This window comes from Pituophis catenifer, unplaced genomic scaffold (assembly GCF_029215685.1).
Source record: "Pituophis catenifer annectens isolate HBS135680 unplaced genomic scaffold, rPitCat1.0.hap2 SCAF_1, whole genome shotgun sequence".
Taxonomy (NCBI): Eukaryota; Metazoa; Chordata; class Lepidosauria; order Squamata; family Colubridae; genus Pituophis; species Pituophis catenifer.
The window spans coordinates 252,025,079-252,042,800 of record NW_027256881.1 but is presented as its reverse complement, the minus strand read 5'-3'; the positions used below and the strand labels follow the sequence as shown (position 1 = coordinate 252,042,800).

At 37.6% G+C, this 17,722-nt stretch overlaps 1 protein-coding gene across 1 annotated transcript; it reads right to left on the bottom strand.

Moving 5' to 3' along the window:
- Nucleotides 1-1,923: 1,923 nt before the first annotated feature.
- CYP2R1 (cytochrome P450 family 2 subfamily R member 1) lies at nucleotides 1,924-11,229 on the bottom strand. Its single transcript, XM_070957451.1, has 5 exons — nucleotides 11,017-11,229; nucleotides 9,536-9,677; nucleotides 6,224-6,856; nucleotides 3,894-4,223; nucleotides 1,924-2,126 (listed from the first exon to the last, which is right to left on the bottom strand). The coding sequence occupies exons 1-5, from the start codon at nucleotides 11,227-11,229 to the stop codon at nucleotides 1,948-1,950; spliced, it is 1,497 nt and encodes a 498-aa protein (XP_070813552.1). The 3' UTR covers nucleotides 1,924-1,947.
- Nucleotides 11,230-17,722: the final 6,493 nt, after the last annotated feature.

Genomic DNA, 17,722 nt, shown 5'->3' with positions numbered 1-17,722 from the left:
AATTTATTGCTTCATTTATTTTACAAAAAGGGGATTAAATATATTAATAGTGATATATTTAAAATATCTCATAAGAGATTACTCTTCCTTCTAATATTCCTTTCTATGTATTTAATAAATACCCCATATAAAATACATCTTTCTTTTATTTATGAAAGAGGTCCAAGCTATAAAATTCCGAACATTATTGCCATCCTATTTTTAACAGTTATCTAGTATGGTAGTATTTTTAATAGGAGAGTATCAATGAAAGAAAAAAAAAACATAGGCATACAAGATATGATACCAAGAAAATATTTGTAGCTCAGGGTTGACATGAAGGGTCCTTGGTGCTTTCTGAGCTTGTTGTTTTCTTGCAGATGCTTCATTACCCAAACTACCCTGTTTCCCTGAAAATAAGACATCCCCTGATAATAAACCCAGTCAGGCTTTTGAGTGCATGCACTACAATAAGCCTCCCCCCAAAAATAAGTCGTCCCCACAAATATTTAAAGAGCTGGAAATCAGGTAAGACAGCAAAAGGAGCCCCATCTTGCTCCACGCACCCCAAAATAATAAGACCTCCCCGAAAATAAGGCCAAGCGCTTATTCCGGGGTTCAAAAAAATATATGACAGGGTCTTATTTTCGGGGAAACACGGTAGGTAATATCATCAGTGCTAGTAAGGAGTGGGCTTTGCTCTCAATTTATATTCTAGTGGCTTCCCCTGTCATTGTTTATGAAGATTCTCAATCATTCAGGTCAGGGTTATCCAAGATCCTTTTTCAAGAGGCAACTGGACTTTCCTTGAAGATGTTTCACTTCTCATTCAAGAAGCTGAAGAACTGAAGAAGGAAAAACAAAGGAAGTCCAGTTGCCTCTTGAAAAAGAACCTTTGGGTTATCCTGTCAGTGTTAGTGGAGGTGGTCTTGAAGGCTCTTTGATTGGCCTGTTTACTGTTAGCTTTGTAATACCTCAGTCAAGGAACTGCCAAACAAGCTAACAGTAAACCGGTCAATTAAAGAACTACCCAGACTACTCCCAATAATGCTGACAGGGCACTAGAATATGAGAGCAAACCCCATTCCCTACCAGCTATTGATGTTACCTAGTTGGAGTAATGAAAGGTCTGGAAGAAAATACCAAGCTCAGAGAGCATCAACATATGCTTGGATAACTTCAATACTTTATATCCACTTACTTGTTCCATCAAGGTAGTTCAGAATCAGAGTCTACAGATCTAGTATGCCTGAAGCTTCTCAAAGTAACAGTTCAACAGTCTATGTAGTCTGAAAATATTTGAACTGGTTTGTTTGGCTGAACTGGTTTGTTTGGCACCACCACTCTGAGAGCAGCCAAATTAGCTGATCTTTGGGTGATGAAGTAACAATATGACAAGACTGGAAGGTTTAGAAAGGTATTAGATGTTTTCAGTTTTTGTAATGGAATGTGTGGATGACCTTGAGGGACAAAAATGAGAGAGATGCTGCCTAAGAAACAATCAGACAAGAGAGGGTGGGGCCTCCAGGAGCTTAATGGTATGAGAAAGAAATGTAGGAAGAATGCACCCTAATTGATTAGATGATTAAAAGTGGCAGCAGGAAATTTGTATCTTCAGACTTGCAAGATTCTGTTAATGCAGCCTTACAATAAAGTAAATTTAGCTCATCTCGTCATGTTTGGGTTACTCAGGATTTCCAATGGGTTCCAACTTTCCATGAAAGGTAGTAGAAATAACCTCTTATCTGATTTGAATAGTTAAATTAGATCAAACTAGATTAAATTAGACTTTACTCCATTTCTCACTCCAAATTTTTTTTAACTCATTTTTTTTCTATTTAGCTTCTCAGAAAGTTTGTTCATGACGTTTTCTTAAGAATAGGTCAGAAATCAGTTCATTCCAGGCAAAAGAAAGGAATATGTATGTAACATCATTTCCCCATGCCTCTCTGGCCATCATGGTAATATTTAATATCGTCTCTCTGCACAAATGAGATATGGATGAGGTTGCAGTGTCATGCCAAATTTTGGCTTAAGGTTTGGAACCAAAGCACTAGGAAAATGTAGATGAAATCTTTGAAGTAATGCTGTAAAAAATAAAAACATTTCCATTCTGGCCAGCTGCTCTCCTAAACAGTGTCTTCGTCCTGAAAGGAAGGGATGGGAAGACAGAGAAAGTGTTTGTTTTTTTTAATCAAGAACTACATATGAAATAAAGCAAAACATAAGAGGCCCATTTTAAAAAAACAATCACATTGATAATGAATTGATCTACGCCAAATACAATATGTATTTACAGTTTGAATCTATGTGTATTTATGGATTACTCTACATTGAAAATAGGAGATCAACAAAAGCATGTTTTTGAGTAAATAATTATTGATTTTTAAATTACGTATAACTTAAAATTATTTATTCCTTATAAAATAGAATTTTCAAAGATATGTTTCCCAGCTACTAATTTTGGAAATGCTTTCCAAAGATGAAATTAAAAACTTGATTTTTTAATTAATAGTATAGAATTCATTTTACATCGTATTTTATTTCAGCAAGTCATTGATAATTCACTATGAAGATAATCCATTATTGGCACAGCACTTTAGAAGTTTTACACAGGAATTTCAGCAGTCCTTATAGATTGTGATAATTGATAAGGAAATTGGTATAATTCCTTCTTTGGAGAGGAATGCACCATTTGATCAATGTTTGGTTCAATGTTTTTTCCCCATAATAAATCCAGCTAATGTTTTACCAATCAAATAAGCATGTAACATTAAGAACGTGATTCAATTCCCATTGTTAACTGACAGTTTCTTATCCTAAAATTCTGGGAGGTTAAAATATAGCCCATTAAAAAAGAAAGGGTTTGTTTGAAAATTGATATGACTAAAAAACTGAAAAAAAACAGCTGCATTGAAAAATTGCAAGTGATTATCATTTGTTATATATACCGTATTAACAAACAAATCTTCCCTGGGAGATTAGTTTTACCTATACAAATTCATTCTGGATAAGAATCCTGAATATTAATCTTTAAAATATTTGTATTTCTCTGTACGATCACACACATACAAACACAGAGAAGCAAACCTTAGGCATTTCCAAAGTGTTTATTCTTTTTCCTTTCCTTTTAACACTGTCCAAAGCTTATTTTTCTTTTTAACTGTTTCTAATTCAGCAACACCACACCTGCCACAAGGCCCTACAAGATTTCATTTCTGGAATATCCTTATGATCTTCCATCTGTTTCTACTAAGCAGACCCTACTTCATGCAGAGAAGAGCAATGAAGATGATTAGGGGACTGGAGGCTAAAACATATGAAGAACGGCTGCAGGTACTGGATATGTCTAGTTTAATCAAAAGAAGGACTGGGGTGACATGATAGCAGTGTTCCAATATCTCAGGGGTTGCCACAAGGAGGGAATCAAGCTATTCTCCAAAGCACCTGAGGGTAGGACAAGGAGCAATGGGTAGAAACTAATCAAGGAGAGAAGCAACTTAGAACTAAGGAGAAATTTCCTGTTAGTTAGAACAATTAATCAGTGGAACAACTTGCCTCCAGAAGTTGTGACTGTTCCAACACTGGAAGTTTTAAAGCAGATATTGGATAACCATTTGTCTGAAGTGGTGTAGGATTTCCTGCCTAAGTAGGGGGTTGGACTAGAAAACCTCCAAGGTCCCTTCCAGCTCTGTTTTTCTGTTATCATTTTTCAATTAGGCACTGCCACCAGCTGTGAGTTATCCCGATTCCTCAGATTAATAAAAAAAAAATGCCCTTTATTTATTAAATAATTTATTTATTAAATTTATTAAAGCAGAATATTTAAAGCATGTTACTGTTATATATTATATCACATTTATTATGTAATTTATTCATCATCTGGATTTATGGACACATTTTTTTATGCTTACCTAGTGAAAAAGGAATAAATGCTTCTTTCTTGACAAACTGTCCTGAGTTGTCCAAAAATCTTTCAGGACAAAACATTTCAGGGTTATTCCAGTATTTTTCATCAAAATGTACAGAATAGAGATTTGTGATTACAGTAGTGCCTTGAGGGATAGAGTAACCACGGACAACTGTATCCTTAGAAGTTGCATGAAAAATACCCAATGGAACTATATTACAGAACCTTAAAATTTCATGTAGCACTGCTTCCGTATATGGCATTTTACACTTATCCTCTAGGCATGCTGTTTTGTTGGGACCAATGACTAAGTCAATTTCTTTATGCACTTGTCCTGTTAAAAGAAAAATCTTTTAGACTGTATATAAGCATCTACATTATGTGTACACATAACATTTGTATTTACGTATGAAATTTCAATGTAAGCTTAATAAAGGGTTTTTTTTTTTATTGTCACTTGAACATTTGTGGAGTATACAGAACTGTGTGACTGCTATTTCTGTTACTTTTAAGGCTCTTTCTTTCTATTCAGGTATGTATATAAATTCTATATAGATTATATAATCAACCTGAAATATAATCATGCATTTGAGAATTCAGAAATGTTAAAGACTTCAGACTTGTTTTGTGTTCTTGTGTTAATAAAGTCTCTCTACAAACTCGGTCTTTCTTAACCCATAGCTCCCTGATACTTTTAAGTAAAGATTTCATGGAGTATCCTCTGGAATCTTTGAGTACAAAGTATGTGTTACGTCATCAAGCTATGAGTTTTCTTCCAGTTCCTATATTAAAGAATTATTGCACAAGGGACTGTAAGCTCATCCACATTTTATCTTGGAACTGACACAATGTCCATTCTCATATTACTTCATTAAAACACATTCTGTTTAATACGGTAGTAACTCCGTGTTGTCAGTCTGGTACACCTCTCTCTATCTCATTATTTTGATTTTTTAATTTATTGACAAAAGTTTCAACATAATGCTTTAAAAAGCCATTTCTTATTACTTCACAAATATATAAAACTGTATATTTTATTATAAAAAATGTTATTTAGAAGAAATCGCTTCAAGCTATTTTTCATATAGTAATTGTATATATCATAGGAATCCCTAAGCAACATCTTGTCTATAAATATTGTATTTAAGTAATATTAAAAACAAAATTTATGGCATGGTTGATATCCACAAATACTTTCCCCAACTAAGGTAAACAACTTTAAAGGGGTCTTATGTTTTCAACATTTTTTTAGTCCTAACAAGTAAAACCATCTGACAACATATGACCTGTGCTCTTATAACAGTCCACAGGTTTTCTTTAACATTTCAAATACTTCATAATGTCTTAGCCAAATTTGATGCTTCCTGATAGATTTATTCTATAATCTAATATGGGTTATAATTCTATATTCCTTCTGTCATATAATTTTGTATATTCTTCTTAGCATATCAAGAAAGAAATACAAAGTTGCCTACATAGCCAATCTGCACCCATTTTGTGCTTATCAGAATTTGTTTTGCTATATGTCTGTGATGGCGAACCTATGGCACACGTGCCATAAGTGGCACGCGGAGCCATATCTGTAGGCATGCGAGCGTTGCCTTAGCTCAGCTGCACTATGCACGCACACACTGGCCAGCTGATTTTCGGGCCTTTTGGGCTCACCAGAAGTCAGGAAACTGTCCTTTTGGGGGGGTTGGGGAAGGCTGTTTTTGCTCTCTCCAGGCTCCAAGAAAGCCTGGGCTCTCCAGGCTCTGAAGCCTGGGGAGGGCGAAAAAGGGGTCTACCCCGCCTACCAGTAACCTTTTTGCCATCACGTGCTAAAACGGGGGGGGAGTGTGGAGGGGTCGCGTGCGCATGCGCAGGAGGGCATTCAATTATGGGTGTGGGTACGCTCACATGCAATCCCCCCCCGTGCTCCCCCCGCTTTTGGCACGCAACGGGAAAAAGGTTAGCCATCACTGCTATATGTTAAGGTAGGGCAAGAAGATATATAAAAAATATATTAAGTTCAGTATACAAGGCCAATAATTTATGTCAAATAATATTAATTGCAATTTATTCTCCAAAATACTAGTAGGAACTGATTAATAGTGGCCAAAGAAGCCCAATTTTCTCATCAAAATAACCTCACCAGTGCAATAATTTGACATGTCACTGTTTTAATATATCATCCAAATTTCAGTAATTTTAGGGGGGGGGGAACCCAAATCTTTAATCTGAATGTGGCCTACAGTATGGTTATAAATTGTATTAAAAGATGTAGTAGAAAAATGATGTTCTTAGTTATCATTACATGCAAACTTCTCATCATAACAACTGCATATTACTTACCTTGGATATTAGGATAAAGAGCCATGAACAAGACTGCCCATCTTAGAACATTTGTTGTAGTTTCTGTTCCAGCAATTATAAGTTCTCCAACCGAAAAAATTAAATTATCCATTGAAAATACAGATTCAGGATCATTTTTATTCTTATCCATTTCATCTAAATATACATCTACAAAATGTCGAGGTGCTTGAGGCTTCCGGTTCTGAGAGAATCGCTGAATAAGGTGGAGTAAAAAAGTATAGACTTCAGCCGCATTTCTAAAAAGTTGTTGATGTTTTCCAAAGGGCAAGTTTCCAATCCATGGAAAAGCATTGTATAAAAATACAGAAGCGCTGGCAGCCAATTCAATATTTTCACTGAATATTTCCATCATATGCTGAAATTCAGTGTCTTCGTAGGTAAATCGTTCTCCAAAAATAATTAAGTTGGTAATGTTTGAAACTGCATTTGTTATCAAGTACTTTGGATCAAAAGCCTTGCCTTTGTAAGTATCAATGGCATCAAGAAAAATAACCGATTCTTCTGCTATTTTGCTTTCAAAGGACTTTTGACAATATCCAAAATTTCGAAAGCTAGTTACTGCTAATTTGCGATGCTCTGTCCAACCTCTGCCGTATCTTGCATTCAGCAAACCTGAAACATGCAACATATTTATATATTTAACTCATATTTAACTCATAATTCATAATTATTTGTTATACATTTATTTTATCATTTATTACCTTTCTTTATTTTTTCAGACAGATTTTTTTTTGCCAAAAATAATAAACTACTAACTATTGGGAACATAATTTCTGTGTTTTGATTCAAAATTAAGTGCATAAACCATATTATTCTACTCAACGACTCAATTTTTTGTATCTATCTTTGTATTTACAAGAAGGTCATCACCTCTGGGTAGAGGAAAATGGGCATCTTTAAGCAGTTACCATAACAAATTTATCATAAAGTCCCTCCCCCCCCCCAAAAAGGACACTTTCAATGAAGAAATCTCTTTCATTAAATAATTATGTTAAATTATGTCTACAAGGTAGTCCTATTAAAAAAAATAAAAAAGCTATACAGGATCATATGGAAAAATGCATGCACCTAAAACACCACTTCTAATCAATTAATTCACAGGAAGACAACAGTATTTAAATCATGCATTATCATACATGGCATCTATTAAAAAAAGAAAAAGTAGATTCTACTTGAGGACTAATTAGAGTTTCTACACTGATGTTCTTATAAAACCTTATAGTGAGATACCATACACACTACGGATTGCAGTTTTGGTCATAGTATCAGAAATAACAAAACAGACTGAAGAGTCTGTTTTGTTATTCATTTTCTGATAAGACTATGTGTTTGCTTGCCTTAACTTTGGTTTCTTCGTATGAATCCACAACCTACCCAATCTGCTAGTAACCCTTTTGGGCTGGCCCAATTTATACAACTTTGTGACTTGTATATGACTCTAATTTCCTGCTGTTTGTCCTCAACATCTTTGTTCCTCTTTTTTCTTCATGATCATCAATTTGTTGCCTTTTGTACTACTGTTAAAGACAGTAGCTTTTTGTTTTTTGTGGTTTGACTTCTGGTATCTCTGCCCTTTGGGCTATTTTGTCTTAGGAATCCATAAAATGTTTTCCATTTAAGCCCAACAGCCCAAAGGTTTAAGGTGTAAAGACCTCAGAAGGATGGACAATGTGTGTTTAGGTTGACAGTTTGCTTACTTTCTAAGCATATCTTGGGTGCCAAGTTTGACATTTTATCCCTCTAATCTATCTTCACTCTCCACCTATCCACAGGATTTTAACTTTTAGTTTTATAGTTTTATCAAAAGTATGTGAGTTAGGTTTCATATAATCTAGCTAACTTTTCTTTTATTCAATATATGTTATGAAGTTTGGGGAATCATATGTCTGTTCTGCCCCAGCTAGGGACCCCAAAGAACGCAGCACACACAAAGTTTGTACAAACCTTAGTTTACTAAATTAAATAAGTTTTTTTTCCCAAACAAAGCTGTTAATTAACTTTCTTAACAGCCTACAAAAATTAAAGAATAAATAATCTTAATCTTACTATGATTGGCAGAAAGCCCAGAAACAATTTGCAAAGAACGAAGATCAAGGCACAAAGGAGTGTGAACAAGTTGTTCCCTGCAAATTGCTTCAGTCAGCGGTCCTCCTTAAATAGGCTAAGGGAGTGGTCAATTAGCCCCAAGCCTTACTCTCCAGGAGACCTCCTCCTGAGGAGCCACTCCTGCCTTTTGGCAGCTCTGCACACCCGTGCGTTGAGAAGAGGCTCCTCCTCTTCGTCCTCTTCACTTAAGGGAACTTCTGGAGGTTCTGAAGGCCCAGGCTGAATCCCCGCCTCTGGCACCACATCTTCTCCAGCCTCATTGTCCAACTCGAGTGCCAGCTGCACAGGCTGCTGGCGCAGCACCATACCAGCCTCCTCGCTGTCCGAATCAGCCACAAGCCGCACAGGCTGTGTACGGGCCACAACAATGTCAAAGAGAAGTGGGATGCAACACAAGAATGCACATCAGGGGTGAAATGCTCCCGGTTCAGACTGGATCGCCCGATCCGGTAGTGATGGAGGCGGGTGGTTCGGAGAACCGGTAGCAAAAATCTCTGCCCCCCCCCATTGTCCAGCTGAGCCGTGCAGTCATCAGAGGCTTTTTTTTAATTTTTAAAAGCATTTTTTCTACAACCTCTTTGGCTGAAAAAATACTTTTAAAAGTGAAAAAAAAGTCTCTGATGATCACGCAGCTCAGTTGGAATCATCAGAGGCTTTTTAAAAAAAAGAAACCCTCTGCCAATCAGGCAAGTCAGCTGGGATCGTCAGAGGCTTTAAAAGCATTTTTTTAAAATGCTCAGCCGAAGAGGTTGTAGAAAAAATGGTTTTAAAAGTAGAAAAAAAAAAAAGTTGGCCATGCCCACTCAGTCATATTACCCCTCCCACCAAGCCACGCCCACAGAACCGGTAGTAACAAATTTTACATTTCACTACTGATGCACGTGCCCTACAGATATGTATACATTGTTATGGAATCATATTTGGGGTAGACTCTTGTTTGGCATATGCGGACCTACTTGAGACTCAAGTCAAGAATCAACTTTCCTGGCCTGGGAACTCCAACTGCAGCAACCTCAACTTTCATTGTAAGCCTTTGGTCTAATTTGGCATCTCAAATCAGGGTGCAAACAAAATATATTCTGTTTTTTTTTTCAGAATAAAAGATAAGATTATAGACAGATTTCAAAACAATTCTGTTATGCAATAAACTTCTATAAAAAATATCACCGATGACAACAGACATACCTCCCATTTTGGTCAGCTTCTTGAACAAAGGCAGAGAAGGCCTATCTGAAAAAACTTCACCTTGCTGAACAAGGCATTCTTTTATTGCATCATAGCCATTCAGTACAATAGTTGATATGCCTCCAAGATCAAGACTAAAGATCTTAAGAAATTAAAAAATGGCATATAAAAGATATGTTAACAAATATTCTCATTCATTTGTATTTTCAAAATTCCATAGGTAATTTCTAGAAACACTAAATTATTCAGACAATCCTTTCTTTGCCTAAGATTGCTATCACCATACAAACACACTACACACAGTGAGTTTTTGTTTTTACCTTCCAGTAAAAAGTTTTTTGATTTTTTCCCCCCTTACAATTCTGTATCCAAGCTCTCAACTGGTTAAAATGTTCATTCAAAACATAAGCAGAGAAGAAAAGCTGTTTGACCCTTATTGCATACTTTAACAGGTTTGAAAGAAAATAGGATTTTGTTTTTAAAAAATCTAGAGAACTCGGCAGCTGACAGTTTTAACTTTATACTGGACAAATCTGTTTGGAGGACAATTTATTGAAACAGGTGGTCGGTCTATAAGTGTTCTATTTTATTACTGAAATACTACACAAAGCAAACCATTGTCTAGTAAGTCTCTCATGTTGTGTACAGGCAGTCCTTGATTTACAACAATTCATTTAGTGACCGAAGTTATAACAGTATCAAAAAAAAGTGACTTATGACCATTTTTCACACTTATGACCGTTCCAGTCTCTCGGGGTCATGTGATCACCTATCAGTCAACGGGGAAGTCAGATTCACGTGTTATTAAATTAACAACTGCAGTGATTCACTTAACAAATGTGGCAAAAAAAGTCGTAAAATAGGGCAAAACACACTGAACCAATTTCTCACTTAGCAACATAAATTCTGGACTCAATTGTGGTCATAAGTCGAGGACTACCCGTATAACCAAGCAAAGTACAAAGAAATTACATTCTGATATGTATGTACCCACAATTATAAAATGACATATTCAGAATTATGTCCTGCTGAACCAGCAAGTTAATTATATATAGACTGTATAGTGTACTACTGAAATTCCCTCTGCTCTTGGCCACCCCCAGCTAAAAGTCATAAAAATGTACCAAAGATCACGGACATAACAGCCTAAACTTTTCTTTTACATTTTAAGCTTGCCCTTGCAACAACTGTTTTCAGCTTCGTTGCCCTGGGATAATAAGAAACAAGAAGCAATAATTTCAATAAAAGATCAGTAGCCCGATTTCTCCAAACATGCAAACCCAAACCGGGCATCCCCCGCTACGTTGCAAAACAACTCCCATCACCAGCAAAGTCAAAAGATAAACAGGGATGGGAGTTGTAGTCCAACCTATGCGGGCGTGCAGCTGACCGGAGAAAGCTTGAAAAGGCTGTGTGATGCGAGTGGCGAACGAGCTGACGGCTCCCTTTTGATCTGCCACGGTCACTCCCTCCGAACCTACTTGCCCGTACAGCTGACTTTGCCTCTTCATGTAGACGTGAGGCTGCTCCGCGGCCAGGGAATGGATGCTGCCAATGAGAGGGAGCCCCGCAGGACCAGGCGGAAAGCCAGCAGGTCTCTTCTGCTTCAGCAGCTGCCTCACCACCAGCGTCAGCACGAGGAAAAGGAGAGCCGCGCCGGTAACTAAACCCACCAGCAGCCCCTCGGACCACATTCCTGCCTCCCAGCCCCTCCCAGCCCAGTGGCTAATTGTCAACACAAGACTCCAACCTCAGAACGCCCTAGTGGCGTTCTTCCTTTTTTTATAGGAGGCCGGAACTGCTCGTCAAGCCGTTGGCGAGCCGGATTGGTCCATTCTTCTCACTCGTTGGCGCTGCTTTCCCGCTTCCTCCTCGGCGTCCGGATTCCAAATTCTACCCGATGGAATTTCATCAAGCTGGGACATCTTAAGCCACGTGTTGCGCGGAGTGAAGGTCCCTCCAAGCCAATGCCAAGGCTACTCTCCCTCTGTCCCGCCCCTTTATTTTAGGCAGCGGTTTATGTAGCAATACGGCGTTGCCGAGAACCTCTTTAAATAGGTTAGATAATAATTTAGATTAGAATTTATTCAAGCCAGAAGCAGAGATGCGGCTTCTTTGACACTCGTTTTGAAATCTAGAGAGTTCCCAACAAGCTTCGCTTCTTTGGGCTTTTGGACGTTTCTTTCTGAAGTCTCTCTCTCAAGTGTCCCGAAGACAATGTGAAGAAAGAGCTTTAGGCAGCTAATAGTGGGATCAGTTTATGGTTGTGTGTTTAATTTAATCGTAGTTTTTTTTTTCTTTTTCTTTTGTGAGTTCGAAATGGATACAAATAAATGAGGCCGCGGGAATAAATGTTGGCCCCTCTTCAAGAAACCATTTTAAATCGCACCATGCCTTTTTTTTAAAAAAAAGTTTCATCTTTCAAACTTTTTCTTTCGCGGGATGTTATTTGCACAGCCTTGGAACAGGCTGTACACTTTTCAAGCGGAACACTTATTTTCAGTTCAGCCATAAAACACGTTATGAAATGTACACATAATAGAATATGTTTCATCTATTGTGTGGGTAAACACCAGAAAATTCTTGTGTGAATTAAACATGCTATTTTTTTTTATTGTAAGGAGAACAGCTTAATGGCATCCAAATATGTTTTATTTTTATTTATTTTTTTTAATTTGATTTATATGCCGCCCTTCTCCGAAGACTCAGGGCGGCTTACAATGTGCTCAGCAATAGCCTTCATCCTTTTGTATATTTATACAAAGTCAGCTTATTGCCCCCACAAACTGGGTCCTCATTTCACCTACCTTAGAAAGGATGGAAGGCTGAGTCAACCTTGAGCCTTGGCGAGATTCGAACCCTGCAGTAATTGCAGGCAGCTGGTCTTAATAAGCTTAATAACAGGGTGCCTTAAATCCCTGTACTACCAAGGCTCTATTTAAAATATTTAAAATATTAACGCATGCTGATATGATCTGAAATATTTACTCTTACCTTAATATAAAAAAGGGTGGGTTTTTTTGTTTTTACCTATTACTGAAAGAATTATAGAACTACCACTGCAAATCTTTATAGAATACTGTCCTTTGCTTATTCCCTCTTTTTATTTCCTTTTGCTTTGAAAAATTACTGAAAGAGATTTTGGATGGAAAGGTAAGTTATTCAGTTGTGCTCTTTAGATATTCAGGGATCATTTCCCCCCTCCTGCCCCAACCATTAGCTATTGACATGCTACTGTTTATTTATTGTTCTAAAATACTTTTGAGTTGAAGAGTTACCAATCTATAAACTAGTTCTGTGACCAAGATTAAAGCAGTATCTGGTGCTCCAGATGTATTTTTGTAGAAAGCCAGTTTGATCTAGTCTAGTGTTAAGGCACCTGACTGGAAAGCAAGAGATTGTGAGTTCTAGTCTTGTCTAAGGCAGAGGTGGGCAACTATGGCCGTTTTATGACTTGTGGATTTCAATTCCCAGAATTCCTGAGCTAACATGGCTGGCTCAGGAATTCTGGGAGTCGAAGTCCACAAGTCATAAAAGGGCCATAGTTGCCCACCCCTGGTCTAAGGTATGAAAGCTGGCTAGGTAACTTTGGACCAATCACTCTGTGAAATCAGGTTTGGCCAACAAACTGGTCGGTCACTTCGAGTTAAAAAACAGACTCTGCTAGGAAGAAAAAAAATTCTATTCTTTCATCAAGATTCTCCTATAGGGTATAGGCAAGGCATGGGGTAACCTTTGGTCTAAAGCTGTCCTTAACTTGGGTGTGGGAAGTGGTCAACATTGGTTTTAGCAATGGTACAAAATAGGTGATGATACAAAATAGGTGACGATACAAAAATTTTGGAACGTGATACTCATGATCCATGGCATAATATTTCTGTTTCTGTTTTTGTTTTTGTTTTTTTAAATATTTGATTCTTTTTTTGACATTATTCTTGATTTGCTTCTGAGATCATGATTGTAAAATAGATAATTATTTGACATGGTGCTGGTATCAGACAACTCTTGAAACATCACCAGTGGCAGTTACTAATTTGAAGGGATATTTAGGCAATATTTCCCCAATCAGAGAAAATATTGCAGAAATATTCTATCAAATTAGTGATTTTTTAAATCAAATGTCTCTCATGGGAAGCTATGCCTTGAAAGCTCAGAATGGATTCATCATAGAAGCATATGTTTTAATTTATCCAATTCACACAAAAGAAGGGATTAAGGAACATAAACATTCTAAACTATGGAAGTGCCCTGAGACAGGGACAAAGATATCTTCTTTTTTTAAAGATCTGATATGCCTTCCTGAAAAAGACCCATAGGTCAGAGTTGAATCTGGTGACAAGAAAGAGCTTGGCATTTAACTGGTGTTGAACTCGGAGAGAAATTAATAGAGGGAAAGAGTCAGAAGAGCAGAAGGAAATAATCAAAAAAGCTTCACTCAAAAGGAAATGAAAAAAAGGGTGAAAGTAAAAGGAAGGGGAAAAAACTAAAGAAAAGAATGATAAATTAAACATTCTGAAGCAAGCTTAGAAAAGTCTACAAATGTTTTTAGCCAGAATAGCAACAATAAGATGTAGGCTTCTTTGGGTCACATAAACCAATTAATTTGGGAAGGGGGTGCATTAACTGTTGTTAGTTGCGAAGTTGTGTCCAACCCATCACGACCCCATGGACAACATTCCTCCAGGCCTTCCTGTCCTCTACCATCCTCTGGAGTCCGCTTACTGCTTCAGTGACTCCATCCAGCCACCTCGTTCTCTGTCGCCCCGTTCTTCTTTTACCCTCAATCTTTCCCAGCATTAGGTTCTTCTCCAGTGAGTCCTTCCTTCTCATTAGATGGCCAAAGTATTTGATGCATTAATTAGGTGAAAACAATTGAGGTTGTAAATGTTTGGAAAGAAAACAAGACCTAGGTCCAAGTGATTGAGCTGTCAGGTGTCATGACATTAGTCACCTTGGTAGACTACCTTGTGTGGTCCTTGATGGGGGACCACACCTTTCCTGTGCTATTTGTTCTCTTGACAGGAATCTATAGACCAGGAGTGTCAAACTCACGTCGTCATTGCGTTGTCATGTGACGTACCATGACTTTTTCCCCCTTTGATAAACTGGGTGTGGGTGTGGCCAGCGCATGACGTATCTGGCCCATGAGCCGCAAGTTTGACATCCCTGCTATAGATCATAGCATCTTGTTGGACTGCCTAAAGAGATGCAGATGACACTTGTACATGAAAACTTCAAGCAAGACTGGGAATGCAGTAGAAAGCTTGAACCGTGTCTGGAAGCCTGTTCAGAATCTGGATAGGGCTAAATTTGGTTAGGCTCAAGCAAAAGTGGAAATGCATTTCAGTAAATATTACTCATTGAATTCCTCAGCTAAATTTCATAACTGGAAGGGAAGGAAAATACCCAATTTCATATGAAACAAAAAAGGAAGGAAAATGATGCTCTAAAATGATTCATTGCATGTTGCTTCATTTACTATTACTGCTTCAATAATGACTAATTATTACTCTAGAATTTCCCCTACTCTAATGAAAATTTTTAGTAACTTGAATGCTTGCTCACTGCTTTTTATTTCATCTAAATAGAAAATATTAACTTTTTATTATTTATGGATTTATTCCAATGGCCCAACATGGTGACAATCTGCAAGACCTGTTGGGATCAGACAGCATAACAAAATCAATAAATAAGTGAATAAAAGCATATACCTGTTTATTCAGACACTTTTTTCTTGTTTAACGTGATTGTTGCTGATGTGAGGTTTAATTTTGTGGATGTTATTTATTTTTTGTGTGTTTTTATCTTACAAGTTTTAATTATGACTTTAATAGCTACCTTGAGCACTGTTCCTAGTGGAAACCCAAAATGGCAATGTAATTAATAATGAAATATAACAGAAACTGCAGGACATCCATCCCCACCCCCAAAAGCCTCTTCATAGCTAGGTAAGTCACTGTTCCATATTGTGGTACACCAGGGGTGAAATGCTCCCGGTTCGGACCGGATCACCTGATCCGGTAGCGATGGAGGCGGGTGGTTCGAAGAACCAGTAGCAAAAATCCCTGCTCCCCATCCCCCCATGCCCAGCTGAGCCACACAATCATCAGAGGCTTTTTTTTTACTTTTAAAAGCATTTTTTCTACAACCTCTTCGGCCAAAAATGCTTTTAAAAGTAAAAAAAAAAGCCTCTGATGATCGTGCGGCTCAGCTGGGATCGTCAAAGGCTTTTAAAAGAAAAAAACCCTTTTTTTCTTTTAAATGCCTCTGACGATCCCAGCTGAGTTGCCTGATCGGCAGAGACTTTTTTCTTTTAAATGCCTCTGCTGAACAGGCAACTCAGCTTGGATCGTCAGAGGCATTTAAAAGAAAAAAAGCCTCTGCCGATCAGGCAACTCAGCTGGGATCGTCAGAGCCTTTTGAAAGCATTTTTTTACAACCTCTTCGCCAAAGAGGTTGTAGAAAAAATGATTTTAAAAGTTAAAAAAAAAATTGGCCACGCCCACCCAGTCACATTACCACCACCACCACCAAGCCACGCCCACAGAACCGCTAGTAACAAATGTTAGATTTCACCACTATGGTATACTATTTTGATTAAACATTTAAGAAATTTCATACACTATCTGCACACTGACAACTCCTACTGAAGGGATTAAATCCAACAGCAAAACTTTGGCGAGTGTTCATTTTCTCTTTTAAGTGCTTCCATAACCACATACAGATAGTCCTCAATTTACAGCAGTTCATTTAATGACTGTTCAAAGGTACAATATCACTGAAAAAAGTGACTTTTCACACAACCGTTGCAGCATCCCCATGTTCACATGATCAAAACTCAGATGCTTAGCAACTAGTTCATACTTATGATGGTTGTAGTGTCCTGGGGACATATGATCACCTTTTGTGACCTGACAAGCTAAGTCAATGAGGAAACCAGATTCACTTAACAATCATGTTACTAATTTAACAACTGCAATGATTCACTTAACAACCATGGCAAAAAAGTCGTGAGGCAAAACTCACTTAACAAATGTTTTACTTAGCAACATACATTTTGGGCTCAATTGTGGTGATAACTCGAGGGCTACCTGCACCGAGGTTGCATTTTGATTTGAAATATCTCTGTCCAAACTGATAAGTATAGTTATTTGCGATTCCAAATCCCACATTTGTGAATTAGTCTTCTGCCTGAGGATTCTGAAAGTTGCAGTTCCATCACATCTGGAGTACACCGTGTTAAACTGCCATGCTTAGATCATTTAAGCTAATAAAGATATTACCTCCATATAGATTTTGTTGATAGATGCATACTCTCTCAGATAATTTCAGGTGTGGCACATATAAGGTTTACCCAAGGCTCCAAGCTATCTGAATTGGAAAATAATTTTGGATTTCTCCCCTACTGGAAAAATCTGTTTCCCTTTATTTCCCAGTTTTTATTAGGATTTCTGGAGAAAGGAAATGTTGCTTCCTGGAGAGAGAATCAGAGATACCGAGACAATGAGGAGAAAGGGAGGGAGGGGGAGGGAGGGAGAGAGAGAGAGAATTCCATTAATTCCTAATATACATCAAGAGTCAAAGGTGAAAGGGCCATGCACATTTGCTCTCTGTGTGCATATATGCATACAACTCTAAAACATTGATAGGACTGCCTCTGTGAAGTAGAAGTGACATGGAAATGATTCTGCAGATACCAAGAACTCCTTAATATTCTCAGAGTTTTCAGCGATTCATAGAATTGGGACCGTTTTACATATTTGTGCAGTTGTCCAACATCTAAAGAGATAATTGCTTGCTATATCAATTTGTCTCATCATCAAATTGGTTAACACATTGCTGAGCACATTGTAAGCCGCCCTGAGTCTTCGGAGAAGGGCAGCATATAAATCAAATTAAAAAAAAAAAAAAACTGGAGTCCTAACTAGGGAGGGAATCTGAGAATTTAACTTATGTTTCCAAGTTACTTTTGGGCAAGTCGGTTCTATTGGTTTACTCAGTTGTAGGTTCTCCTTGGCTAAATGATCTTTCTCCATTGTGGGCTTAGACTCCTAGGCTTACCTGAGGCCGCATACTTCCTTAAAATATAGTTCTAAATGGACATGTGCAGGATTGCCCAATTGAATTGCAAGAAACCAGAGGTACTTAATAGCTACACTAAAAATACCTAAATTAAAGAATATTTAC